The 27162-nt window shown below is 41.7% G+C and overlaps 1 protein-coding gene across 2 annotated transcripts in view; it reads right to left on the minus strand.

The window, feature by feature from the left end:
* The window catches only part of SEC14L1 (SEC14 like lipid binding 1), a 41451-nt gene that overhangs the window by 12487 nt on the left and 1802 nt on the right, over positions 1–27162 (minus strand). The window contains exons 2-8 of one of the 2 annotated variants that reach the window (XM_031059938.1): positions 6670–6819; positions 5727–5858; positions 3201–3329; positions 2718–2952; positions 1933–2042; positions 1097–1204; positions 1015–1051 (exon numbers count right to left, since the gene is read on the minus strand). In XM_031059938.1, the coding sequence (XP_030915798.1) occupies positions 1015–1051; positions 1097–1204; positions 1933–2042; positions 2718–2952; positions 3201–3329; positions 5727–5858; positions 6670–6819 (901 nt within the window). Of the gene's footprint in view, positions 1–1014; positions 1205–1932; positions 2043–2717; positions 2953–3200; positions 3330–5726; positions 5859–6669; positions 6820–27162 lie in introns of both variants that reach the window. The other variant, XM_005424546.3, reaches the window with a different exon arrangement.

A 27162-nucleotide genomic window follows, 5' to 3' on the forward strand; every position in this document is an offset into this window, starting at 1 on the left:
TCCATTTTCTCAGTTTGAGGTCTGTCAAACCCAGAGCAGCAGGGAAGAGCCATTCAAGCTCTGTGATTAAACTTCTGCTGTGTTCTCCCTGTCTCCTGGCCACCACTGCTGACAGCATCCTGCCCTGTTTCATATGCTGCTTGGAAAAGGAAGAGCTGAGCAGAAACAATGGTGCCTGGTGGGAAAAGACTCAATCAGAGCCCAGATCGCTCACAGTAAGAGATCATTTCCTTATCTGAAGAGCCCAGCTTGCCTCAAGGCACAAATTCCAACGTGTTTCATTTCTGTGTATGTATTAGGATGAGATCAGTGCACGATAAAGCAGAGGGACAGGGGAGTGTGGCAGGCTGTGGCTCACAGCACAAAGGGAATTCAGCCAAAGCTGCTTCTCTTCTTAAACAAACCTGCTCTATTTGATGTTTTTGCAACATTCCACTTCTCATCATTAAGCTGATTGTAATACCAAATAAATATTCATTTATGCCATCAGCAGACTTATGCAACATCAGAAATAAATTGATTACGAAGATATACTTATTTACAAACACCTTTTAATCACTGAAAGAGCACACTCAGCATTTGCCTAACACCCTTCTAAGTATCTCAGAGCACTACAGAAGTGCAATTAATCACTTTTTTTAAGCTCCTGGCAAAGCAGATTTAAGTATGTCAGTATTAGTCAGAAAGACTCTGATCCAGGACTCTGCCTCCAGCCCCTAAGGGCTGGCAAGGCACTGGAACAGGCTGCCCAAAGAAGCTGTGGATGCCCCTGAAATGTTCAAGGCCAGGTTGGACAGGGCTCTGAGCAACCTGGTCTAGTGGAAGGGGTCCCTGCTCATTGCAGGGGGATGGAACAAGATTATTTTAAATTCCCTTTCAACTCAAAACATTCTATCAATTTAAATGTCTCTAGAAGTTCTAACCAGCCACCTCTAGTTAAGAGAGGGACAACTATCACCTTTGATTCAAAGGGTAAAAAGGCTGCTCAATACATGTTTTGTACTGAAACCATACCTTTGTCATGGTGATGCCAGCCTCCTGCATAGTAATCCTGGAGCACCTGGGGAGGATTCCAGGTGTCCAGAATATAATCCACCTGGTGCTGCTTACGCCACGTCAGTGACTGGCAAAGGATCTCTCTTGCTTTGTCGATGTTGAAGTCCCTGGCACGCAGGAATCTTAAAATGTGCTCATCCTTTGGGATCTATTAACAAAACCAAACCAAATTTTGTATTCAAGGTTTGAAACAAGAACAGAAAGCCGAACAATTGAAGCTGAAAAATGTGCAGCCCTGCGCCAATGCATGAGGATGGTGTGTAACACTGGGAGTTACTCAAGAAAATCAGCCTTTGAAACAAAATCATGAGCCCTGTCAGGCACTGCAGCTACCTCCATAAGGGATATAAAAATTTCATGAACTCTAATGTAATCAATTCCACCTGCATGACCATACCAAGCCAGTCCAATTTAAATAAATCAGGACAGAACACAGACTGTGTTTTATTGTTAAGTTAGAGGAAGCTGAGACACACATGCAAATCACAAGGCACTGGAAAAACCCCAGCCTTGCTATCAGTGCTCCACTCCTACCAGTGTTTCAGTATTTAAGACTATGATCTTTGGCCCAAACAAACAAATATAAAAATAAGGTCATTGTAGAAACCAGGAAGACTTATAAAACTGATGCTATTCCCCTGAGGCAGTTTAACTGACAGTCTGAGAGGTTTTCCAGCTAATTATTGAAGCACCACAGCTGCAAAGTCAGCTGGACAGTCACAATGAACTCCTCCTATTGCCACTGCTTAAATGTAGGTTTTGATGATAGAGAGCCACTTAGCAGAAAGAGTCAGCCCCAGGAGGGTGTGGCAGGGCATTTCCTCAGGCCCACCGTGTGTCACTCTCTCTGAGCCAGGGGACACCCCAGGAGCTCACCTTGCCTTTGTGTGTCTCCTGGAGCCACTGCCGCAGGCGGATGAGGCAGCTCTCCTGCATCGGGGTCAGGTCCCCCAGGTACCTCTTGATGTAGTCTGCATCCAGCTTATCTAAAAAGAGATTACAGGTGATCAGAGTGGTCCTGACCTGACCAAACACCACGTGATTTGATTTGCTGCTGTCCCAAAGTGGCTGCTGTGTTCGGCACAGTCAGAACTGAGTAAGGTTCCTTTGAATCAATGAAAAGATGAGCAAGGCAACAAACACAGTCATCTTCAAGAAGAAGATAAAATTCTCTTTCTGCAGCTAAGGAAGGAGCAAAAGCAGGCATTTGTTAAAAGCATTTGGCCAGTTTACTCAGATTCATCAATCCACAGCACCACTGGGATTGCTGCTTCTAGAAATACTTAGAGAAGTTTTGATCTCCCAGTGCAAGAATTTTCCCAAATTCCCAGAAGACTATCTAGGGAAGTTCCAGCTGTTTCCTCCCCATCATTCCTATAATTACACCCACCCCTGAATTTCAGGATAAGAGCAGACTGTTCATTTGCAACCCAATGAACAGCAAAGAGTTTTTCTGCTCATACCTGATCTCTACTCACGAGTTCAGCCCATAACAGCTGCCTGAGCCCTGCCATGAGTCACTGCTTGGTGAGCCCACCCTTGAACACTGCATGTCCCCAACTCAGGAGCAATGTGGAGCTCCTCAGCTGCCCAGAAGTGCCCAGTGCTGAGAGCCACTCCAGTCCAAAGCTTCCCAGTAGAACACATCAGACCCCCCATACCATCGGGTGTTCCTGCCGTGGGCTCCGAGGGGCTGCTGGAGGTGTTGAGGATCTCCTTGCTGCTCAAGCCCTCCTTTGTGGCAGACTCTGGGATATTAATGGCAGGTGACACTGGTCTCCTTGGGTGGCATGTGCTGCTCTCTGATTTACATGCAACAGGAGGAGTCCAGCGAGGGACAAAGGTTATTCCTTCTTCCTCCAGCTGCTTCAGGTAGTACTCTATTATTTCTTTTCCCTTCAAAAAAGAAAATTTACTTCAGCTACTGAAAAACCCACACATTTAGACACAGAAAGGATTGTCCTGAAAATTAAGTGACCAGATCTCTGAAGGTTTCATGTGGAACAGCCCTACACAGACACAGTGCCCCAGGCCCTCAGCAAAGCAGCCCAGGTTTCTGAGCAGAGCAGCCTGTTACTTAGCAGCAGCCTCATTGACTTTTGGTAACTTGGAGCCAGGCACATCCTTCCCAACTGCAGGCTCACCTTTTTAATATTGCTGGTGTATTGCTTCATGGCAATCTTTTCCACTGTGCTTTCAAAACCAAAAAAAGATTTGATATCTAGACTTGCTGACTGTTCAAAACAGGTCCAATCTTCATTGTCAGGATGAACCTGCAAGTCAGAAGATCATACAGTTCAGTTATCCATTTAGGGTTTTTTTCTCCCTTACAATATTTGAAATGTTTCTTGTTTTACAGGTTCACACAATCAAAAACATTAAAGTGGATTTTGCTTCACTTGCTTCACAGTTGGGAAGAGGCAACACCAAAGGACAAAAAGCTGAGAAGCTTTTGGTCCCACAGCCATTTTTTTTTGGTCTTAACAAGAAAGGGGAGGGTGGAGAAGCACAAGCGCACCAGCCAAGAGCCAGAGGAGTGCACATTTCTACAGTCCCTCAGTCCAGATAAGGGCTGGGACTGCAGGGTGTGTGTGGAACAGAGTAAAAACCTCCACAGGGAATTCTGCTGTGGCTGACAGCCCAGGGCCAGCTCAGCCAGGCTGAGCCCTGCAGCAAGGGCAGGGGCAGCACCCCCAACATGTTCCCAAGGGACAGCCAAAGCACTGTTCTCACACTGACCTAGGAGGTATTTCAGCATTCTGTAGAATGAAAACCGTTTTAGTTTGCTCTCCCATGATAATGCCACAGACAGATGTGCACACTCCTCACTCAGCTGACACCTTCCCTCTCAGCTTATCTCTTGCTTTACTGACACGATCCTGAAACAGACTTTTAGTTGGACTCAATTTTAAAGGGCTTTTCCAAGCTAAACAATTCTATGACTGATACTGATACAAAAAAGCTGTTCTTTAAACTCTCTTCAGCTGAAATGGATTTGCTCAAGCAATTTCTAGGCTGGGCTTTGAATTTGTCATTACAAAAACATCACAAAAGGCTGGATTTCTGAGCATGTAACTGGCCTGACGCCTTAGGGTTCCCTTCCCCCTCAAAACATGCTAAATTTGGCTAAGAACAGATTTAACACTTTATGAGGAGACAGCTGCAAAAAAAAACCTTTTACCTTCATTTTCTGTTTCTGCATTAGGGAATGGGAGATACAAGAATAGCTTGTACAGCCTCAGTAAGTACAACTCATCATTTAAGAATCTTCCTGTATTTTCATAAATTCAGTTATAAGTAACCTTTAATAAAAATGAACTTTAAGAAATAATTTATTCTTCCATTAAAAACCTGGTTTTGTATTTACCTAATTTCTCAATTGAGTAGAGCAAATGGGCATAGAGAAGTGCTGTGTTTTGTACATATTTACCACATGCACTTTTCTGTACAGCATTTCCCCTGTTTAAACAGAGCTTTCACATAAAAACTGCAGCTAAGTGGAAGAGTACTCTTAAATTTACTCTGTAAGTTACAGCAGAAATAATTATAAAAATATTAGATAATAGTGTCAAGTGGGTTTGGCACCAAGTGATATTTTAACCACAGGTTAAACACAACAGAAAATGTTATGACCTAGAAAAAGTGCTACAATACAGATAAATCAGTCACATTTGTTAGCTCTGATCCGACCTTTAACATCAATTTGAAATTCTACAGCTACAGTACATGTTGTAAGAGCCCATGAGGGTGGGCTGAGCCATTCAGAAATAAACCATGAGCAGAGCAGAGCAGCAGGCCTGCCACCAGACTCCTCTGCATCAACATTTGCACCGAAGACCAAGAACAATGAAAAAAGGTAGGTTAAAACACAGAGCTGACTCAGTGAACTCCTGTCTGAGCTGAGAAGAAGGCAAATCAGCTGAACTTTCCTCTGGCAGTTCTGTCAGGGTGTCAACAGCCTCACCAAGTCCCACACTGCTGCTACAAAGCACAGATTTGCCTAAACAGAGCTGTCAAACACAGCAAATTATGTTGTGTTCTGCTCTCTGAGAAGATGCTCATGCAAGAGGGTGCCAAACATGTCTCAGTTTTTGAGGCAAGTGTTTTACATTTAAGACTAACAATTATCACTCAGGGCAGTGTGTTGGTGCTGGATTAAGATCTTTTCTGACCCAGAGATGAGGTAACTGAGAGATGCTTTAAAAACTTTTACTTATTTTCAGTCTCATGTGAAGGGTGAGACAATACAAATGTTATAATTCATACCATCACAATCAGAAGCCAACTCTTTTCTAATTGCAATACACTATAAGCATTTCTTGGCCTATCAGCTTTTGCCACACCATGCTGTAAATGCTTTAAAGCCGATCTAAAATTACCCTTTGTGAGTCCTACTACAATGCATCTTTCATAGTTCTATTTCACCAAAGTATCCAGTTTTATTTGCAAGGCCATCCTTTGAAACTTGTTGCTAGTTCCATTTCTCTCTCAACAATGTCTGTCCTATTCCATGGCATTTCTAAGTCAGCATTTCTTATCTCAAGGTTTGCATACATTCTCTACAAATTCATTTCCCACATGTTGGTTATTTTTTCTTGCAAGGCAAAAGTCAGGAACAACCTGAACCTTGGCTCCATCTGCAGCCCCAGCAAGGGCCTGTTGTTACTCACTGTGTAGGAGCAGTGCTCATTGATGATGACTCTGTTGGAGAAGGTTTCATTGTAGGCTTCTATGTGCAGAGTCCTTTCTCTCCTGTTCAGAGAGTTCTTCTGGACAAAGTAGACATAGTCCACTCCTGCAATCTGGGGAAGAGGCACAGATTCTGTTAAGGTACATGTTTTATGTTGGGGTATTCTAGGTATTCTATTCCTATCTGTTAGAGGAGGAACAGTTCTCTGCTGTTCATTGGGCAGTTTTTTCTTTATCTCTTCCACAACCAACCCTCCTTCCAGGAGATCTCTTTGTTTAATGGGCCATTAACTATTAATTATCTTCTGTCCATGGCCAGTGAGTGTCCCTGCAGGGCTGATCCAATTCCAGCATCCCATGGGGAGATGCTGCGCCCAGGGGAGGAGCCAAGCATTCCTACCTGGATCCAATCTGAGCCTGGAGCAGCACAGCGGCCTTTGCCCACTGCATTGCCAGAGGAGCAGCTTTCTGCTGCCCTGCATTGCCAGAGGGAGCCCAGGCCCATCTGCAGCAGCCCTGGAGCTGCAGCGGAAAACTCCCCCCTTGTGCAGGATCCCTGCTGCAGCAGCAGCACAGCTGGCACTGCAGGAGGGCTGAGCCCCCATGGGATGGGGCTGTGCCACCCCCTGACACACAGGGGGGCAGCTCCTGTTCTCACTCCATCAGTAATTTTTTTGTTTGTACTATTACATTTTTATTTTTAGTTTTTCTAGTAAAGAACTGTTATTCCTATTCCCATAACTTTGCCTGAGAACCTTTTAATTTCAAAATTACAATAATTCAGAGGGAGGAGGTTTACATTTTTCATTTCAGGGGAGGTTCCTGCCTTCCTTAGCAGATACCTGTCTTGTCAAACCAAGACAGCACAGCATTCAGGTGAAGGGGTATCCAGAAGCACAAAGCAGGCACTTCAGAGCTCCTCACCTTTTTCAGCAGCCGTGGTGCATCGATGTCCAGCTTGCAGCGCCGCTCGATCACGTGGATGGCCTCATCCTCACTCTTGTACTCACTTACAGTGTCACTGGCTACAAACATGGGGATCAGAGGGCACGTAGGAAACCTCCTTTCATATGCCTGTCACGATGGAAAGAGAACAATCATCACCATTAATTCCTGAGGGTGTGCAGAGCTCCTCCAGCATTTGGAGGCCCAGTGCCCTTCAGAGCTTCCGTGGAAGGGGCTGAGCCTTCCTGAACCCACATGACAGCTCAAAGAGTCCCAGTGCATTCCAAACAATCCATTTATTAATATGTTCCTTGCCAGTAAGGCAATTTTTAAACCACACAAAATAACCCATTCCTCCCCTCCCTCTGGAAAGGAAGTTATTCATTCTGTACCATGACAACCCCCTTGATAACAGGAAAATCAGACCCTCCAGTCTTAAAATACCACAAGACAAAACAATTATGTCTTGGATTAAAAAAACCCACTTACTAATTACCGGTGTTTCACCAAGCTGTCTAGAGGGATTTCATACAGCTCCCCAAGGTCTAATAAAAACATTCAAAAGCTATTTCTTAAGCTAATAGAGCTCTCAAGCTCCCTGGGCACAGAGTGTTCCTAATGATTTCACTGCAGTTTATCAGTTCCCAGTTTTGTCCAACAACAGTCAGTCTAATACAATGAGCTCATTTCACACTTCTGAAAATGTAAAACTTTTTGTAATAATGCAGAGCTAGCAACAGCTTTGATTTTGGTTAAAAAACACAGTCATGTAAATAACTTCATCCCTTAAATACTTGACACACAGAGAAGATGGTATTAAATCAGACAGGAGAGTTAAGGATTTGGGATCAGTAAAACAAATAAGAGGAAAATGGGTGTTATCCCCACTAGTAAACTTGTTGAATTTTAATTTTAAAACCACTGTGGATGGAGAATACAAGAGAGCTCTCATTTTTTTCTTTTTCTTCCAGAGTCTCTGATGTATCTCTGCTTCTCTTTGGCTTTTTTTTTTTCCTCATGGAGTAGTAGTGAAGCAACTAATTCTTTAGCCTGCTTTCCCTCAATTTTTGCTACTATCAGAATCTCATTGGCTTTGATGAAGAGGTAGGATTTTGCAAGATGTCCCAATGCAGAAGAAAGAAGCTTAGATAAAGTAAATCTGAGAGAGCATCATGAAACAACTCTTTTAAAGAGGTAAAATATCCACTCTGTCCTTTTAGATGATTTCAACTACTCTGAAAACAGCTGCAGCACCACGAGGGAGAGGGTGGGGAACAAAACAAGCAGCAGCTGCACAAAGTATGCAGTGGTGGGGCTGGAACAGAAAAGGTCTCTTAATTCTCCCTTTAGAACAATTAAAATACTTCCGTTTATTACCAGTGTTCAAACCTAGTTTGAAGGCAGTGTTTCTATGGTGACAGTGGTGTAAGGCACTAGAACAGTGTCAGCTTTTTTCCCCCTTGTGCATATTTTTAAACCATTTTTGCAGCATGACTGTCCCAAGTTCATAAAGCTGCTGTGAAAGGCAGAGAAGTGCAGCCAGAGAAGGGGTCACACGCAGTCCCTGCTGCAGAGCCCATCTGTGCACAGCTGCCTGGGTCTGACTGAAGGACAGCAATCATTCCTGGGCTCTGAGATGGGGGCACAACAGCAGGGACAGAGCATTGGTGCTGTAACACAATAGTCAGCACTGTTGGGATGGCAAAGAAGCTTTATTTCTTTTACAAGGCTCTTGTTCTGGACAGAAGGTTATACATTTTAGTTGCTCATCAGTATCTCAGCCCTCTCCCTGAAAAAATCTCAGCATTCTTCATCAATTAATCCCTATTTTAACTGCAATGACTGTAGTTGAAGTCAGAAAAAGAAAACACTTCTAGAAGAAGCAGAATTTAGAAGCATTTCTCATTTTCAGATTGCTTCATTTAATACTTTTATTTTGAGGACCTTATGTTACAATTATTTTATAGACAGGACAGCAAGGGCAGTAGGTATCTAACAGGCAGGTATCTAATAGGTAGGTGTCTATTTTTCTCACTTTTTTCAGTCTTTTTTATCTTAGGATGATGAGTTTCCCCCATCTGAACAGCCAAAGCTTTTGCAATTCTCCTTCATTGCACATATTGACACTTTTCTCGTCTCAGTCCTCTTAAACACTTCATGTTTGCCCTGTGAATGTTTGCAATTCAGAGCATTACCTGCTCCTGAACTGTGAACAAAAAAATGCCCAAGAAGAATATGTTGTTTTAAATGGCAAGACTGAATTGAATGTTTAATTCAGAAGAAAATGAAATAATTATCTGCCAAAAGCTGGCAAGCTGAATAATCACAGAAAAGCAAAAAAACCACAAAACTTGAAGGTTTCCAAGAGATTAACAGCAACTCAGGATTCTTTCTCTCTAAAGAACATACACACAGAAAACTGTTCACAGTCAAATTTACTGGGCTCTTAAATCAGATTTTATTTCTTTATGTCCCACTGCCAACACATCCTTGTAATGCACCATTTCTCAGCACAGCCTGGATGGAATAAAAGGTGATCAGAGCAAACCACGGCCACGTCAAAAGATTCAATCTGATTCAAGCACAACTCTGCCTTCCACCAGGGACAAACTGCACTTTCACAGTGCAGAGGGGGCAGGAAAAAGCTGCAAAAGGCTACAGGACACTGACAGATCTTTCACCACAAACCTACACAGCACAGGAAGAAAACCTGTAATTTGTGGTACAACACAGCAAGAGCCACGTGAGTCAGAGCAGCACATGCATGGCCAGGACTGGAGCTATTCAAGGAGCACGAGAAAATTAAAGAAAGATCAAACACTGCTTTTATTTTCCAAGAGAACTGAAGGGATTTTGCTGCATTATTGAAGTGTTTTGAACCAGAAATTTTGTCTCAAATCCAGCTTTGCAGACAGGAAATAACTGAACTGCATTATGCAGTGTTCCTCCAGCAGGCTGATAAAGCAGAGTTTATTATAAAATATTGCTCCTTCCTTGTATGACAGCACTGTGGTGAAGCCTGGACAGATAGGTCTCTCTTCACAAATAAAATCAGATATTCCATACCTTTGTCTCAGTGTTCCAATTTCACTGTACAGATACAATCAAAGACAATTAGTTCCTCAAAAGAGGAGCAGCTGCAGAAAATCCTGAAGGGCTCCATGCAGGAGTGAAGTCCTGCTGCTGTAGCACTAAATGCACCCAGGAATGGAGTTTCAAGGGCATGACACTGTCACTGTCACATTTAACACACAGGGTGTGTGGAGACTGACAGAGAGCACAAATCAAAAGCACAGATGTGCTCGTCCCCAAAACTCTGCAGCTGCTGCTGGGCTTGACATGAAGTCACAACACTTCTGTGGCTGAGACACCTGTGTACAGACCTTATAAAAAGTGATTTTGAGCCTGCAATTCTGCAGTTTCTCAATAATGTACTTTTACATTTCCCACCAGCCTCTGGAGCATTTGTGTACTCTGATCCATTAGAAGCTGCATTGTGCATCAAGAAAAACAGTCTGGTGAAGCAGCTTGAACCACAAATTTAACTTTCTTAATGCACGTTAACAGCAAGAGCACTGACAAGCATAATTTCAACCAAAATAGCACTGTAATAAAGCTGCTTTTCCAACTGCTTCCCTTAGCAACTCATGCTCAGAGTAGAGTCAAAATAACAGGATTTATTCCACTTTTATCCTTGCTAGTATTTCAGCTGAGTGTGAAGACATGAAAGCAATTCAGAAGTCAGATTATTTTAAACCCATTGCAGTCGTTGTTCATAGCCAAGGGAATTGTACTTGCTGCCACAGTCTTAGATTTTGGAATTCTAGTATCAGGAATAACAAGTTCCTTTCAAAATACCACCTTTAAAACAGCACTTAGGTATGACCCCCAACCCAGTTTTCAAAGATTTTTGGCTTTTTGCTTCTCAAACCATGCCTAGGGTTAATAAAATACCTTGATAATAAGCATGTGCTCAGTCCTCAGTAGGGAGAGTCAGTCATTCATGCAAATAAAATTACTCAGCTTCTCTGGCCAGATTAATATATTCCCAGTCTCCTGCCTTCCAGGACAGAGATTATTTAGTATTTCCATTAAATAACTCAAAACTAACTTGTACACTTTAAAGAGGAAAAAAAAAATTATTCCAAGTAATCTTATGCTGTGCTGCTCTAGTAGGTGAATCCTCCAAACAGAAATTTTAACCTGGTGAAATAGAGAGGAATTTCAATTACCATTTAGGAAATTAAGCATATTGAGTGCTTTAACAGCTCAATGGCATGAATCAAGCTGTTAAGATGTTTTATTTCTTTCTGATGCTTTCTGTCCAAAATTACTGGCCAAGCAACATTCCAAGAGCAGCAGCACATTCTCCAAGGGCACCTCAAGCCATGAACAGATTCATCCTGGCAGTCCAATCTCTTCTGCAGCACTCAGTTCTAATTTTAATTTCTGCCTGCAGAGCCTAACCATGTGTGGGTACCAACATCCAAGTGCATAGCAAAGTTCACTGTGCTCCCCTATCCACTTCCAGTGTGTGGAGTTTCTGAATTATTCACAAACACAAGAAACAAGAAGGGTCACTCAGGCAGGATGCTGCCCTGGCTCCAGAGGCTGCATGCCAGGAGCCTGATGATTCCTGCATGTCCTGGTTTGAAAAGGAAGGGAGTTTTTTGGGATGCTGCACATAGAGATTATATCTCTATATCACTGTATCCCCTCCTCCCTTTGCATTAGAGCACTGCAGATCAATAGGAAAAGCAGTAACCCACAGCAGGGCAACCAAGAGCTTTCAAATTCTTGGCAGCTGAACTTGAAAAGAAACAATTCTGGATGAACTCTCACAGATCAGCAAATAACTTCTCATGCCCTGTATTCTGCTGTTCAGAGCTCTCCATCACTCCCTTCACAAGCCATACATATGTATAAAAATCATGACACTTGTTCAAAGCAGCATAAAAATCGTGAGACTTGAACAAAGCAGTGTGATCTCCATGGCTCTGAGGGATGTTAGCTCACATGGGAGTGATCAGCTCGGGGGCGTGCAGGCAAGAGAGCAGATGGTTCCAGTGGATACACCTCAAAGAGCTCCAGAAATAGGGGTTTTGGTAAGGTAACACTCCCAGGCACTGGGAAGAGGGAACGTGAAGCAAACTGCACGTTGGGGAAGCACAAACATCTTTAACACACAGGCAGTCAGCTCTCTGGAAAGAGACTCCTCTGTGAAACCAGCTCTGCAGGGACAAGTCCTCCAAGTGTCACTGACATAGTTCATGAAAATCCTTTCGCGAGGATTTTTCTCCTGAGAAGCTGCAAAGCCTCAGGAAAAAAAAAAGAAATGTAAACAATAACTATCTGATTGCTGTGGAATGTGGTCTGAAGGTGGTTTACCAACAGGTGCATCTTTGATTGGTTCCATGTGGATTATTTTTACTTGGTCCAGCTGTGTCAGACTCTCTGGTCAGTCACAAGATTTTGTTATTCATTCTCTTCTAGCCTTCTGATGTCTCCTTTCTCTTTCTTTAGTATCGTTTTAGTATATCATTTTCTTTTAATATAATATACTATCATAAAATACAGCCTTCTGAAACATGGAGTCAAGATTCTCATCTCTTCCCTCATCCTGGGGACCCTCAAACACCTCCACACTCCAAGGACACATTCAGGGTCCCAGGCAGGCCCTGCTCCCCTTGCCTTGGTGCAGGGACCTTCCCCTCAGAGCAGCTCTCCACAGCAGCCCTTGCTCAGGAGGCTTAAGTGGTTTTTCTCTCTGTTGTGTTTTCACTTCATTAAATGTTCTCATTTACAAAGAGAGGAGTTATTCTCTTATTGCTGGGAAACAAAGGCTGCTTGGCAAGCACTCAGTTCTAGAACTCTCTCTGGAAAAGATGGAGAAGGCTTTAGTTACACAGACCACAGCTGAGGCTTGTGGGGACTACAGACAACCTGTCCATGAATGGTTGGCTATCATCTAAACAAAAATTTCCTTTATGTACCATTTCTGGTCCTCAACAAATATGAGGTTGTTTAACAGTCCTTTGACTTCTCTGTACATCTCAGCACAGTCTATGCCATCAAGATATGATCAGTCAGAGTGTAAAGAACACTATGACTTACTTTAAAAGGGAAAAAAAAAAGAATTTAAGCCTTCCATTGCAATTTCTACTTTAAAAGTGTTCAAATAGAACTAGAACAAATACACTATAGCTTTTCCAGCAAGATTCACCAATGGTGAACTGCTGGCTATCAGAGCAAGATCAACAAACAAAATGTTTGCTTAACAATTTATCACTGAACTGGAATAAGCAATTAGAAAGTACATCAGGAAATACCTTGTGTGGAAGCAATTTGAATTAAAAATTATAACTCTTCACCTGAAGGAGAGCTACTGCAGAGATTTTAAGGATTAAGACAGATGAAGCAGGCAGTAAGCATTCATTAAAAAGGAAGGCTCTGTTTCATCTTGGTTTGTTAAAAGAGAAACTAAATCCCAATGCCCCACACTCAAATATACCTTTGTTTAAATACATTCATTTTGCAACAGGAAAAAGCTCTTCCACTCCATGCAGAGCAGAATTCCACAGAAGAGAGGAAAATCCTGCCTTTCCAAGCAGAGCTGTCCATGGGCAGGGTGTGAGGAGCAGAGAGCTGGCTCTGCAGGCAGATCTGAGGGCACAGCTGCTCCGTGTGCTGGGATGCATTCCAAAGGATTCCCAAAATGAGAGCTGACATTCTCCTGGCAAATGAGAGTGGACCCTTACTCTAAGCTACAGGAAAACAAAATTTGCACAATTCTCCTTTCTTCCCATCACACTTTTCTACAACTGCATCCTGAGCTTATTTTACTTTGCTCCTCTTGTATCCTCCCCTCCATTACAGTCCAAAACAAGCATTTTATTCTGGAATGGCACAAGTCATTCAAACACACAATAGATTGTCTCCACCCTCTGTTCTGCTCCCTGGTACAATGAAATTTGGCCATCTCAGTATTAATGATGCCTATTAAGTGTACCCAAGATAAAATAAATAACGCTTCTCTAAGTTACACCGAAAAATCAACAGGACAAGTCAATATCAGTAAGACAAACATTCTGCTCCGTTTTAGAGGCTAAAGAGTTCCTATTTACTACATGAGTGTAAGAAGTGACCTGGAACTTTCTAATTGATTTTTAGTGCATTAAGAGTGTAAGTTTACAGCACTGTTCATATCCAGTCTTCTAAAGCAAAGCATTCCCAAGTAATTGGCAAAATGACCCAGCTTCTTCTGCTTTGCTTTCCTACCTTAAAGTTCATAAACAATGGAGTTAGTCTAAAATTTTCATAAAGGAGGCTGTAAAGGTTTTATATAATTATGCATCAAATCCTTAGACTACAATTACAATGGCTTTTTTGTTTTTGAAGTTCTGGGATTTGTCTTTTTTTTTTTTAATATACCACACAAACACATTATTATACAAATCAGACAAGTACTAACAAGAACCTACTTTACACAGATGTTGTTCATGAGTTGTAATTGAAGGTTAATTATTTCTCAAACAGCAAGAGAAGCAATCTTTGAAAACAACCTTGGATGTTCTCCAAGGCAGAGATCAGAGCTTTCAGGTTGAGTATCTGGGAAGAGAAATTGTCAATGGTTCAAAAACTTACTGCAGCATGATATTCAGATTCTTCAAACGCTGTATTTATGACACTGCACTGAAGTGATGCTCAAATTTACAGCCCAGGTTTGCATCTCTTCTTCTCAGAAGATCCAGGGAGACTTCCCACACTGAATGAGTCCTGACCTGACCTCCCAGGCTTTACAGAACCCTGCAGAGTCTCTAGGCACTCCCTGGGCTCCCAACACCCACAGATGTTAAATAACCTGTGCTCTAAGCTGCTCTTACACCCAACAAACACTGAAGGTCATTGCAAAACCTTTTCGTTAACACCACCAGGGCTTCCTTGGGCTTTGTTCAATCATGAAGTGCTACAAGGACTTGTTCTTTTCAGAATCCTTGTCTCAAGAAAGCATCTGAAAGAAAAACTGGCTTAGCAGCCAGCAAATTGAGCCTCCTCAGCTCACCTCTCCTTCTGTGGAATGGAAATGAAATTCCTGAGCAATTCTCCATGAAAGCAGGAGTTGAGGAAAATGAGGTGAATAAGAAAACATTTCTTTTCCTGGCATTTACCAAAGCCATTAATTCTTGCCCTCAACAGCTCCTCTGGCACTCAAGAGTCCTGCATGGAAGAAAAGGTTTTATTAAGTGTACAGAAAAGCATAATCTCTACTTGTCCTCATCTTCTCTTGGTGCCTATACTTGTTTAAGGGGTTCTCTTGATATAGTCAGGTTTCACTGGAAAGGATTTCAGGCTCTACACTGCTATGAACAACCCACTTGTGCCTTGTGAATGTCCATAAAGAAAGAGGAAGAAAGGATGAGCAGATTTATTCCAACACATTTAAATTCATCCCTAGCTTAACTATATAAAGCCTCAGATTTTATTACTTCCTATAAAAAGAAGAGGGTAACTCTGCTCTGTCCATTTTTACATATTAGAAGCTGTACTAGAAGCCCACAGTACTTTCAAGTTAAGTAAATACCCAGTTAAGTTTCTTGCACATTTCAAATAGACTCTACCTGTTAAAGTGATCCTGTCTTCAGTGGATGTCACCACTGAACAAACAATATCTATTTCTTCTACCAAACAGGTTAACAGCCCTACCCACGTGCCAAGCAGGCAATTTGCTGCTCAAATCCTAGAAAAACACAGCAAGAAACCTCTCAGCTTCACATCCACTCTGCAAATTCCTGAAAACAATGAGGACTTTGCCCATAACCACTACAAAATAACCCAGTATACAGACTAAACTCAAATTCAATAACTGCTTTGTGATCTTGCATGAAGGGCTTTGATTCAGTAAATTTAAAATCTCTATGGAGACAGGAAACAGCACAGAAGTTCTCCTTGTGCTTTGGCTCCGCTAAGTTACTCTGAGGCCATAAAAATGTAGAGACAATTTTTTTCTCGGTTCCTGGCTTCAAACAGCACTTACCACCACTCATCCAGAACACCAGGGATGTGCATGGGGAAGCAAAACAACCTTTCAGAACAGAGCCAGAACAGAGCTTTATCTCCACACAGCTCTGCAGACACAATCCAGGCTACTTCACACCTATTTTATCTTTTCCAAGTTTTCTGCAGTGCAAAAGGAACAGCTTCATGTTAAATTTCAGGCAAAACCATAGCTGATACACACAAAAATAATGAAATATCACTGAAATGGTGTTATAAAGGAAACTGCAGCTCACAGAGTGCTGCTTACACATCACACACCACCCTGGATTTCTGATAGCAGGACCTTTCATGTGTTGAACTGCTACAAAGCACTTCCAAGAGAAAGCAACTGCACCAACACACAAATACTGGCATTTCTGTTCCTCTCTGTGGTTCAGGCAGCATTTCCATGGTTACAGTGTTGATCACTTATTGACTTTAATTACATTCCAAATCCAGACCAAATGCATAGCTTGGCATTTTAAACAGCTCTAAAGGCAACCCTGCAGGCCAGTTCTTGTAACCTGGCTTTGAGGTGGAATGCACTTGGAATCATAAACTCATTCTGGTTGGAAAAGACTTAAAGACCATTGAGTCCAACCATTAACCCAGCACTGCCCTGAAAATACCACACTGCTCATTGCATCCTCCAGGTCACTGCAAAATGTCCCTGAAACTGGACACATCTCCAAGGAAACTCAGCACAGCATCCACACCATCTTCCCAAAATTTGGTACCCATTTTAGTTTGTCTTGCTTGTGTTTAAACTTCTTTCCTTTAAGGTCATCACACAGAGAAAGCAGGAGTCCTACTGAAACCAAAACATTCTTATTGCACAAAACACGACCCCAAACCATGAGGACTTTGGGACATTATCTCAGTTGTCAATTACAGGACACAGCAACAAATTCACCTCTGTTTGCACAGAATGTTTTGGAAAAATTCAGGCTAAGAATCAACTAGATGGGATTATGCATATTAGCCTCACTTTCAGGAGCAGGATTTAGAACTGATTTTCTACTGCTGTTAAATTAACATCAAACCCTGCCTACTACCAAAAAGATAGTAACAATTTCAGGGGGGGGAAAGCACATTTCCTTGTAGTGATTTAAAAAGTTTACACACATTTCAGAATTTTAGATTACATTCTCTGCAAAATAAATGTGAAGCAAAGAAATGCTTGTTTTTCTACCAGCACACAAATCAGAAATCAAGAGGATTTCAGAGGCAGCTTATTGAAAAAATGCTCCATTTAGACAGCACCTGCAATTAAATATCAGTAAAACTCTCAGCCTGTCCAAGGAAATACTTGACAACATATGTTCATTAAGCATTCTTGACAAATCTGAGTTATACTAAAAATAGCACAGATTCACTTAAGACTGCCCAAAACCAAAAGTAAGGAAGGGGATAGAAGCAAAGGCAAAAACAGGAGCAGAAAAAGGAGTTTCTGGGGGACAGGAAGGTCTGCAGCAAACTCCCTCTGTATGGCAGCATAAATGTGTTGGCTACAGAGCTAAAGAATCTCAGCCTCAGTGTTCAGGGTTTTCAAGCATGCCTGAAGTTATTTTAATACTTTAATATTTCATTAAAATAATTTAGGCCTTATAAATAAAGCAGGAGATTCAGCAGAGGTTCTGTTCTAGGTAAGTGGAATTTTACTGGTAGTTCACTGCTGGGTTATTCAGCTGTGGTCACCAACTTAGCAGAACAAGCAAAGAGCCTCTTTCTGCAGCAGAAGGAAACAGCCAGACACAGAAACCTCAATTCTCATCAGGGTGGGACCAGTCAAGCCACCCATGCAGGCTCTTTCTACTCTATCCCTCCCAGTGCTCCCTTCCATTCAACATCTGGGCATTTTCATTTCAGAAAAGTGTTCAGAGAAGTTTTACCAGCAAAATTACAGTGGCCTCCTGTTGCATGGAATGACACTGGAAGGAACTGGCTCAGGACTACTTGAAAACCACTCTGCTACACACAGATTCCATCTTCTTCCAGATAAAAATTAAAGTTTTGATGATTTAATGCAATTTTATTCAAAGTTTTGATGGCAAAAGGTACACCAATTCAGCAGGTAGAATAAATTTGGGATAAAGGATGCAACCTGAAGAAAAGGGTTAACATTCCATCTTCTATCTGTAAAAGATGATCTTCAGTAACCACAGACATGCCTCAACATGACTTTAATTTGAAGAGTGGTTACTCTAAAACAGATCTGAGTCATCTGTGGTTTGCTTAAATAAATTTGCACGGGTGGAATTGTGTAATAATTGATTCTTGTATGGGAACCTAAATGTCCATCTTCAGAAGACACCTTAATGTGAGGGCAGGACAGAGGAGAAAGTGGACAGCCTGTGTAGGAATTTGAGTTACACCTGTTTTGCCTTCCAGGCACACACAAGAGAATCCTTAATTCTCCTCCTCCCTTTGGGAAGTCCAGAGAGCCCAAAGTGCCCAAGTGCCCCTCCACTGAAGAGTGAGCAAGACAAACTTCAACTGCAGCCTCTGCACAACCCTGAAACACAAACCTCTAAAACGAGAAGCTGGAATAGAGAAGTTGGGCAAGTACCACTCCTTCCTCAAGAAAAACAAAAGGTTAAGGACAGAAAACCCAACAACCATGCTGAATGCAAATAAAATCATTTTAATCTGCCTTTCCTTTGGAGTAAGCTGGGAAAGCCTGACCATTCAGGTTAGGCTGGCTTATGACTGAGAGACCAAGATCAAATTGCTGGTTAGAAAACAACTGGCATTGCTCTGGTCTAGACTGAAGGTGGAATACCGAGGACAGACTTCACAGCTGGGCTGCTCCAAGCTCCTCTTCACCCCACAGAGCCCTTACCTGGCCTCGTGGGGGCCACAGCAATCCCAGATGGACCTGCAATGTCACTGTAACTTGTTTGTATCAAACACATTTGTGACACTATTTATATTCAGAGAAAAATGCCTGCCCTGCCCGTGTTCCCAGCAAGACAGATGGAAATCAGTCTGGCCCAGAAGCCACGTAGCTCCGGGCACAACACTTTGTCTGACAGAATGTGCCCTGCAATTAAAGTCAACTTCAGTAGTTCCTCTGAGAGGAAACTTGGCTTCTGACCCCAATTGCACAGGACACGACTGTTTTGGCTCAAGGTTAAAGCACTCTGGAGAAGAACCTGACCTCCAAAAGAGCATCACAGCAAAGGCTGGCGACAGGCCAGGAAAGCTTCAGTGCCTGGAGACCGACATGTGATTACTGAGGAATGGGAGCTATTCCCAAGCACTTCCTAATTCTGTGCAACACTGGCAATACACAGCCCTTTACATAACACAGGAACATATCTCCCTGTGAAATTTTTTTAAGAGACACACATAAAAACAACTGTAAATCATTAAGCTTGTCCTACCGTTTCTTTAATTACCATTCCTTGTCCTACAGCAGCTGAACAATCACAAGCACTGCTCTGTGCTGCCAACAGGCATTTCACAGGCACGGGGTATTGTCACACTGAAAGCAGAATTTGGTGCTTGGCTTCCCCTTTTTCCTTTTCCAGTTAACAAAATTGCGTGTTTGGTTCCTCTGCAGTCAGTTTTTTACAATTCAGCTGCAATCTCACTGTGTCCACTGAGGATCTATTTTTAGAACAGTCAAATATTCCTTGCTGCTCTATTGTACCACGCTTAAGCCTCACTTTTATGAGTCCTATAATTAGTATTCGTCACTTGTTTGGTCTTAGAATCACAGACACTTTCAATAAGAAGGTCTGTTACAACGTGTTTAACATCTGGAGTATGTTAGGCTATTTTAAATAAAATTATTACTGTGCAGACAAAATCTAATTTATGAGTGGAGGAGGACAGGATGACTACAGCACTGCTACAGTGTGGGTGCAGAATTCCTCATTAAACCATTGCCTGAGAGGTTAAAGACTTGTACCAGCACAAGGAAAAAACTCTCCAGACTTTACCCCCCCCCATGAAGGTTCAGTGGAACAGGTTTGACTTCATTGCCTCAGACTTCACCCACCAGGTTTTCATTTGGCCCAGAGGCAATTGGCCTCTCAGCACTGCACCAGTGATCTCCCTCTTCCAGGACTGTCAGTACAGTGAGCTTCAGCAGAAGAACACAAAATTAAATAAATAGATAAATAACAATGCCTTGGTTTGGCTTTTGGATCACCAAAATATCAACAGCCAGGTAGAAAGCAGCCATATTATGTTAAGCAAACAAATTAATAAGTTTTGACTGTTCACTAAAGTCAATGGAATGCCAGCAAAATGCAGCATGATTTTTGTCTGGAGCTTGCACACTAGCTATCTCAAGCTAGGAAGTGTAACAAAAAATACCTTCCATCCATGTCTGATGTATCAGGAGACTCTCAAAAAGGTAAAAAAAACTGATGGCGGAAAACCAAGAGTACAGAGCAGCAATTCCTCATGTGAAATCATAAACTACTGAACTAACTAAGAGCAGCACCATGAAAATGAGTAATTTATGACCTGAGGGAGGTACCTGGCAGACCTGGGAAGGCCTGAGCCAGGCTGGGCTGCCTCTGCTGACACGAGGAGCAGGAGGTGCGAGGCTGAGCACGCTCTGCCAGGCTCCAGGGAAAGGATCCATCTCCTGACAGAGTGTCACGAAGCACCAGCTCCTGCTGGAGGGTGTCAGCACAGAGTTCACGGGGCTCCAGAAAGGATTGGGAGCACAAGAAATCAAGCACATGAGATGTTATTCCTGACAACGGCACATTCTGGACCAGAAGGGCTGTCAAGACACATCGCTGGAGGATGAGAGAGTATCCCAAGAGAGTGTTACCATATGTTTATCTCATTCCTATCCCCTCCCCTGGAGGCAGATACTGCCCTTGGCCACTGCCTGAAAGGCAGCACCACCTTGAGAGGTCTCATGGTGCAATCCAGATCCGAGCTTCTCATTAAGAGACAGAATAAAAATCCAAATTCATCATTCAGATATCTCAATAACCAGGTAATACCAGCACAAGATCCATCACTGGCATGGTACAGCTTCTGCACCCCAATAAAACACAGACAGAAAACACCACCTAGCTTCAAAAGATAAGCCAATAATAATAATAATAATAATAAAAAAATAGTCAAGAGTCATTTGATTCTTCCCTAAAAAGAAATTAAATGTCAGAGATTATAGACAATCAGTTCTTTGTTCTTCACGCTCCTTTACAGCAAAGAAAAGCAAACAAAAGCATGAATTGGCTTAGTCAACACAGAACAAACAAGTTCAAGTGAAATTGCTTTAAATCTTGTTCATTACAACTTCGGTGGCTGCACCACACACACCATGAAACACTTCAATAGAAAGAAGTAATTTCATAGTGCCTTGAATTCAGTAATGAAGAACTTATCTACAAGCCAATGAATTGCACAGCAAAAACAGTTTTGCAAATTATACAGTATAATTCACACACTGAATGAAATAACCTGAAAAAAACATCCTCTGGAAAGGCTCCTGCTGCCTGGTATGCCTGAACTGGACCTAATGTCTGTGGCATTTGAATTTTACACTAAACAAAGGGACACAATGCACACAAGAAAGGAAGTGCTCTCATCAGGAAGCTGCTCCCTTCTGCCGTGGCATAAACAACTCTAAGTGGCACGTTGCCACCATGACCATCACCAGGGAAATACTGATTTTCACAAAATGAGATCTGTTCTTGTCACAGAGATATGATCTAATACTACAGCAGCAGTGGGCACGGCAGAAAGTTATCAGACAGGCTGAGATGGTGAGGTTTGCAGTGCAGCTTTCAACTCCTGCACAAATTGATCTGCATATATTCCAAAAAGCAACTGTACTCAAGTTATAAGAGCATAAATACCAACCAAATGAAAACAGCTGTAATTATCCAGTAATCCATAACCCTACAGATTTAGATATTTAACTTCATCAATCTGTGACAAAACCTTGAAACAGTTATTTAAGAGAGCCCAAACATGTATAATTGAGAATAATTAAAACAGTTTAAATAAAAATTCATTTTTAATGCAAAAGAGTAGCTTCTCTTTGCTCCCTCCCACAATCCCTCTGCTGTTGCCAGAGATAAAGCTGGTAGCCCAGTTATATTTTTATTTTCAAATTTGCATATATATAGAACCCAAAACTAATTATAATAAAATAAAATCCAAGAGAAATCCAAGATAGAAAATGCTCAAACATGAAGTTTTATACATGAACACAAAGCAAGACAGGCAGCCAGTCCATTCACATGTGATTGTTCCAGCATACAACGTAGAAATTTTTAATTTTCATTTTTCTGAAGCAAGGATAGAGCCCCCTTTATGCCAAAGCAACTCACAGAATGCACAACTCCAAACCATTAAGTGCAATCTGCAAGTACTTTGCCCTGCTAAATAATACCTGAAGGCTGCTGAATCAGGTTTCTAATGGCCCCTTCATTCAGTGTTACAACAAGCAGCTTCTGCATTTTTCAAACTGCAGATCCCTAATTATTTCCCAACGGAATTGAGGGCTCCCAGAGTGCAGCCCCAGTGCCAGATGCCCTGCTGACTCCTGTTTCCTGCAGCCAGCTGCCAGCAGCTCACCCACAGCACAGGGGATGAGCACCTAAGGGCACCCAGTAAGGAAATGGGCTTGACAAGGAATTTATCTTCCTTTTCTCCAGGACAGCTCTGGCCCAGCCTCTGTCCCTAGGGTGGCCTGGTGCATCAGCTCAGCTACAGTGGGAAACCACATTTTGGTGATATTTCTCTGACCCTTAGAAGAAAAAGGTCACAAGCTGAAAAACTTTGTGAACTGGGCTGAAATCAGCATAACTTGAGCAAAAGCCATGCAGAGAAAAGCCAAGAACTTGAGAGCTGATCTCAAATTGTGATGGCCCACTGCTGGCTGGTGCTCTTTTGGCAGCGCTGCTGGAGTGGAGCCCAGAGGATGCCAGGCTGTCCTCCCAGCCACGCTGCCACCAGCACCAGTGGGCCCCTGGCAGGGCTCTGATCTCACACACTGACTGACTGCTGATGGCTGAAACCAGCTGCAGTTTGACTGTGAGAAAGTCAAATTATTAAACTACCTGTAACAGGCCTTACTTAATATTTTACATGAGCTGCTAACCTGACCTGTCTTAACTCTATCACAAAAACGAAATAAAGTGTTAAATAATTCAGCTCAACATCCTAGTTCTTAATTTAGAATACATGCACAGTATTTTTAAACTACATGAAAAAACTGCAAGACAAATTCACTTGGGAGAAAAGGAAATAGACCATTTAAGACCAACCTGTAATTAATTTCAACTTGAGCTAATTAACAGCTTTCCTTGCATATTCTCGGAAGATTCATTTTACATTCAGAAAGCAAGAGCTTAAAGATTCCATCCCTGGCCTCCCTCCAGGAACATACTGACTCCAAACCAAGTTCAAAGCAAAAGCAAGCCTGGTTACAACAAATATCCCCTCAATTCTGGGCTCCAGATTCTGGACTCTGACTGAAAGTGATTTATGGGAAGTCCTTGGGCAGCACAGACTGCCCAACAATATGGAAACACCTCATTCTGATCTCTAAGCAACCTCTGGCTTCTCACTGGATATGTTTTTTTTAATCAATCCCCCAGAAATTCACCCTATCTCTTTCCCATAAGGTTTTGAAGGCTTTTACACATCCTTTGTACTAACCACAGATTAGACTATGAGCATGAAGTTATTATACCTTCTCCAGACTGTAACTGTAGAACCCTGAGTGTCCAGGACTCTGCAGGATGTGTGACCACTTCCTTTCTGCCAGATTCCAACATATTTAGGAGTTTTAACTCAAAGGCAGCATCACTTGGATGGATCAACAGATCCTGAAGCAGCACTCCACAGCAGAGCTGAAACACCTACCTGCAGGGGTGAAAAGCTTGGAGTGCTTTCAGAACAAAACACAAGAACTGTTTTGATACATATTTTCCTTTCTCTGACACCTTTCAGAGTGTGACAGCAGTGGTGGCTTAGCCTTTAAAGTGTAAAGGACTTGTTAAAAACTGACTCAAAGCTTTTGGTGAACAAGAGAACTGCAGCTGTCAGCTACAGTCAGGTCATGTGCTTGCCCCCCCGCAAAAAAACAACCAGGAAGCCAAGCATGGAAATAGCTAAGCAGGTCACAAAATAACACAAAATAACACATGAATTGCACTGTTAGCTGGCTGCTGAGTCAATATTTTTCCATAGTACTTAAGTGAACTCTGCCATTTGTTACCCACAGCTCATTCCAAACAAGTGACCAAATAATCATTTCTTCTTACATTGTGTGTAACAGCACCATCATCAAGCAGCAGTGAAACTGCAGGTATTTAATATAAATTCAGAAATTCCACACAAGGTTCTGCTCCACCACAGTTTACCAACACATTTCCAACAGCAAATAAGGCAGAGTTTTCAACTCAGCTTTTTCAAAGACAGGAAGCAAAGCAGATGAGACTCAGGGAGTTCAACAGCACATGGGAAAACAGCCCAGAGGTTTTGGGAGCAAACATCCAAGTTTATTTCCTTCTCCAGGATTTAAGTATCCAGGACAAATTCTCAGCAAAGTATTCTGCATCAGGGGAATGGAATACTTCTCTATATAGTTAAAGCCTACTTTGTGCTTTCAAAAGCACTTGCAGAAGAGCTTCCTTTTCCTCACCAGCCTCTCAACCACTCTTCACATGATGTGTGAAATGCATTTTTTCCAAGAAAACGAGACTGGAAGGAATAAAAATGGTGAGTGTTTATGAGCAGGTGTGGCACTTAGCTTGATACAGTTTGAATTTTTTTTAAATGACTTTTTAAAGTAATAACTTTTATAGTGAAATAATAATGAACTGCTGATCAGGAAGCTCATTACAACCTAGATCAAGGGATAATACTTTGATTTGTCAATGTGGAAAAACAGATTTTTTTTTCTAATCTACTCTTATCACTGAAGCGTATTTATCCAATTTACAATCTTATTACTTACCTGTAATTTAGGGATACTTTAATTCACGAGATACACCTTAAGAACTATTTTTTAGATCTATAAAGCCAAAGAGAGTCAGCCTGATGTCCAAAGCAGCAAATTTGAACCGTTAAAATGATAATATAATCAAAGGCACTACACATTATACTTACTAGGAAAGATTCATGCTTGAGATAGTTCAGATATTCCATCAGAACAGTGGCAAAATGAGAGATCGATTTTTTTAAAATTCACATTATTTCTGAAGCTAAGTGATTTTGACTGTAAATAGGACATTTTCTAAATGGGCTGAAGAGCAATATATTTTCCACAGAGCTTTCAGAAACTTAAAAAGAAAAATCCCGCTGGTCAATGGTTCAATCCAATCTGTGCTTTTTCAAATATCTTATTTATTTTCCATTTGCATAAATTCCACCCTTGAAATACCATTGCAAGTGATTATTCATTATTTAAATTTACTTTGGAAATTAAACTCAAGGGGAATTATCTAAAGTATGTCAGACTGAAAATGAGCTGTGAATCTCCAAAGTTAATTTTAGCCTTATGTGTGTTAGGGAAGATTCAAGTTCTTAACTGCCTTTTAATATTAAGAACTACTTATTCAGCAAAGTCCCTGTATTACTTTAAATGTAAACCTCTTTAAGCTAATATTAAAAAAAAATTGAATCTGTAATCTTTAGAAGTTTTATAAAAGCAGCTTCTCAGTTTTTCTCCAGTATATTTAACCTTGGTAACTTGACAAGTGAGTCTAAGTAAACAGCCATTTTTCCACATTTCAGCTGCTTCCAGCATTACGTAAACTCTGAACAGGAGGAGAAGCAAAATTCTATTCAGTCTCCTGAACAGCTGTGCAAGCTGCTGCTCTGGTTGTTTTTTGAAATACATATCCACTAACACACAGAGATTCCAATACGTTAATTATGACAGATATTCCACAGAGCAGCCAAAAATCATCACGTTAGCTTTGGAAACTATTTGGTGAAATCATCTGGCCTGGGTTAGGTGTGTCAGACTAAAGTGTGGTAATTTCTAGCCTATGATTCTAGAATCTTTTCAAGTTTAGGAAATGGTTCCATTAAAAGATTTGCATCTTAAGCATTATCTGGAACCACACAACTTGCCAGTAGAAGGAAATTTTCAAGGGAAGTAGCTGATATTAGATTTTACACAGCTGGACTTGAATGCTGAGGGAAGGTAGGAAGCTTTGAAGCAATGGATGTCCAACTCTCTCAGAGCTCCTCACCAATCCCCAGCTGGGAGATAAGGGGTCATGCCTTAAGGATATTGTCATAGAAACATGTTAGGGTTCAGCACACGAGTATTAGATTTCAGTGGAGGAAGCATAACAGAGAAACTTATCTTCAACATCAATTTAACTCAGGAAAAGAATTTTGACTCTTGTCTATTTTAGAAGTCTTTGTATCATAATTGCCTGCAAAACACTTTTGTTTTGACAATCGTGGCTTTGATCAAAGTGGAATTAAATTCAGTTTTTTGTCTTAATATAGAGCTGCAGTCACCCTTAGCAGAGAACAAAGTTCCCTGGGAGCACACTAGAGCTGCATGAATGGAATGCTGATTGTGCTCCATTCTCCCTCAAGTACCTCTTGGAAACCCAGGAAAGGGGAAGTGGGAAAAACGGATATTTGCACTATAAATGACCCACTCTGCAAGTGGCATTCTCCCAGTGCCTTCCAGAACAGAAGAATTCATGCTGATTTCTCTATATGAAGGCTAAATATTAGTTTGACTTAATGAGTTCCAATTTGCAATTGCAACACGTATCATCCAGGGAATCTTCCCAGTGCACATGGGATTCACTGACACTGGTGAACTTCATTACTGCCAGAGAGAGAATTACCTCTGGAGTTCCACAGAATGCCCAGGGAAGGGAGGACAAAGAAAATTTTTAGAAGTACTCAGCACCTGAACACAAAGAAGAGACCTCACATAAGAGCCAGGCTTGAAACGGTGATTTTTTGTTAAGACAATTCAGCACACTGCTGCCACACTGACCAAAGTTTTCTCCAGAGATTTTTTTACTGACAGATGAGTATCTCTGGGTGTGGGTTTAATCCTCTGTTTGAGGACACATTCTCTCAAGGGCTAGGTGCAAATAAAGAGAGGGTCAAAGGAAAATCAAACACAACATAATGTTAAGTCATTTTGTGGGTGCTTTAAATTCAAGCCTGGTATATGCCAGGCTGTTCCTCGTTTCAGAAGAGCTGCTGGCACTGTTAAAATAACATTATAGCACTTTTTTTTGTTGAGAATATGCAATGTAGTGCTTCCACTTTAGCGAGCACAGAATTTGACACAAGTATTCCTCCCAGAAACACTTCATCAACTCATGCAATCACTGTTCAACCAAGAGGAAACAGTAACAAAACAGTAACAAAACCATCAAGCTTGCATTTACTGTTTATACTCCTCACAGAATTTGGCTCATGGGCTCCTCCACACACTTCACAAAATGCATGGACAGTTTT

The sequence above is a fragment of the Geospiza fortis genome, unplaced genomic scaffold, assembly GCF_000277835.1.
Source record: "Geospiza fortis unplaced genomic scaffold, GeoFor_1.0 scaffold244, whole genome shotgun sequence".
NCBI lineage: Eukaryota > Metazoa > Chordata > Aves > Passeriformes > Thraupidae > Geospiza > Geospiza fortis.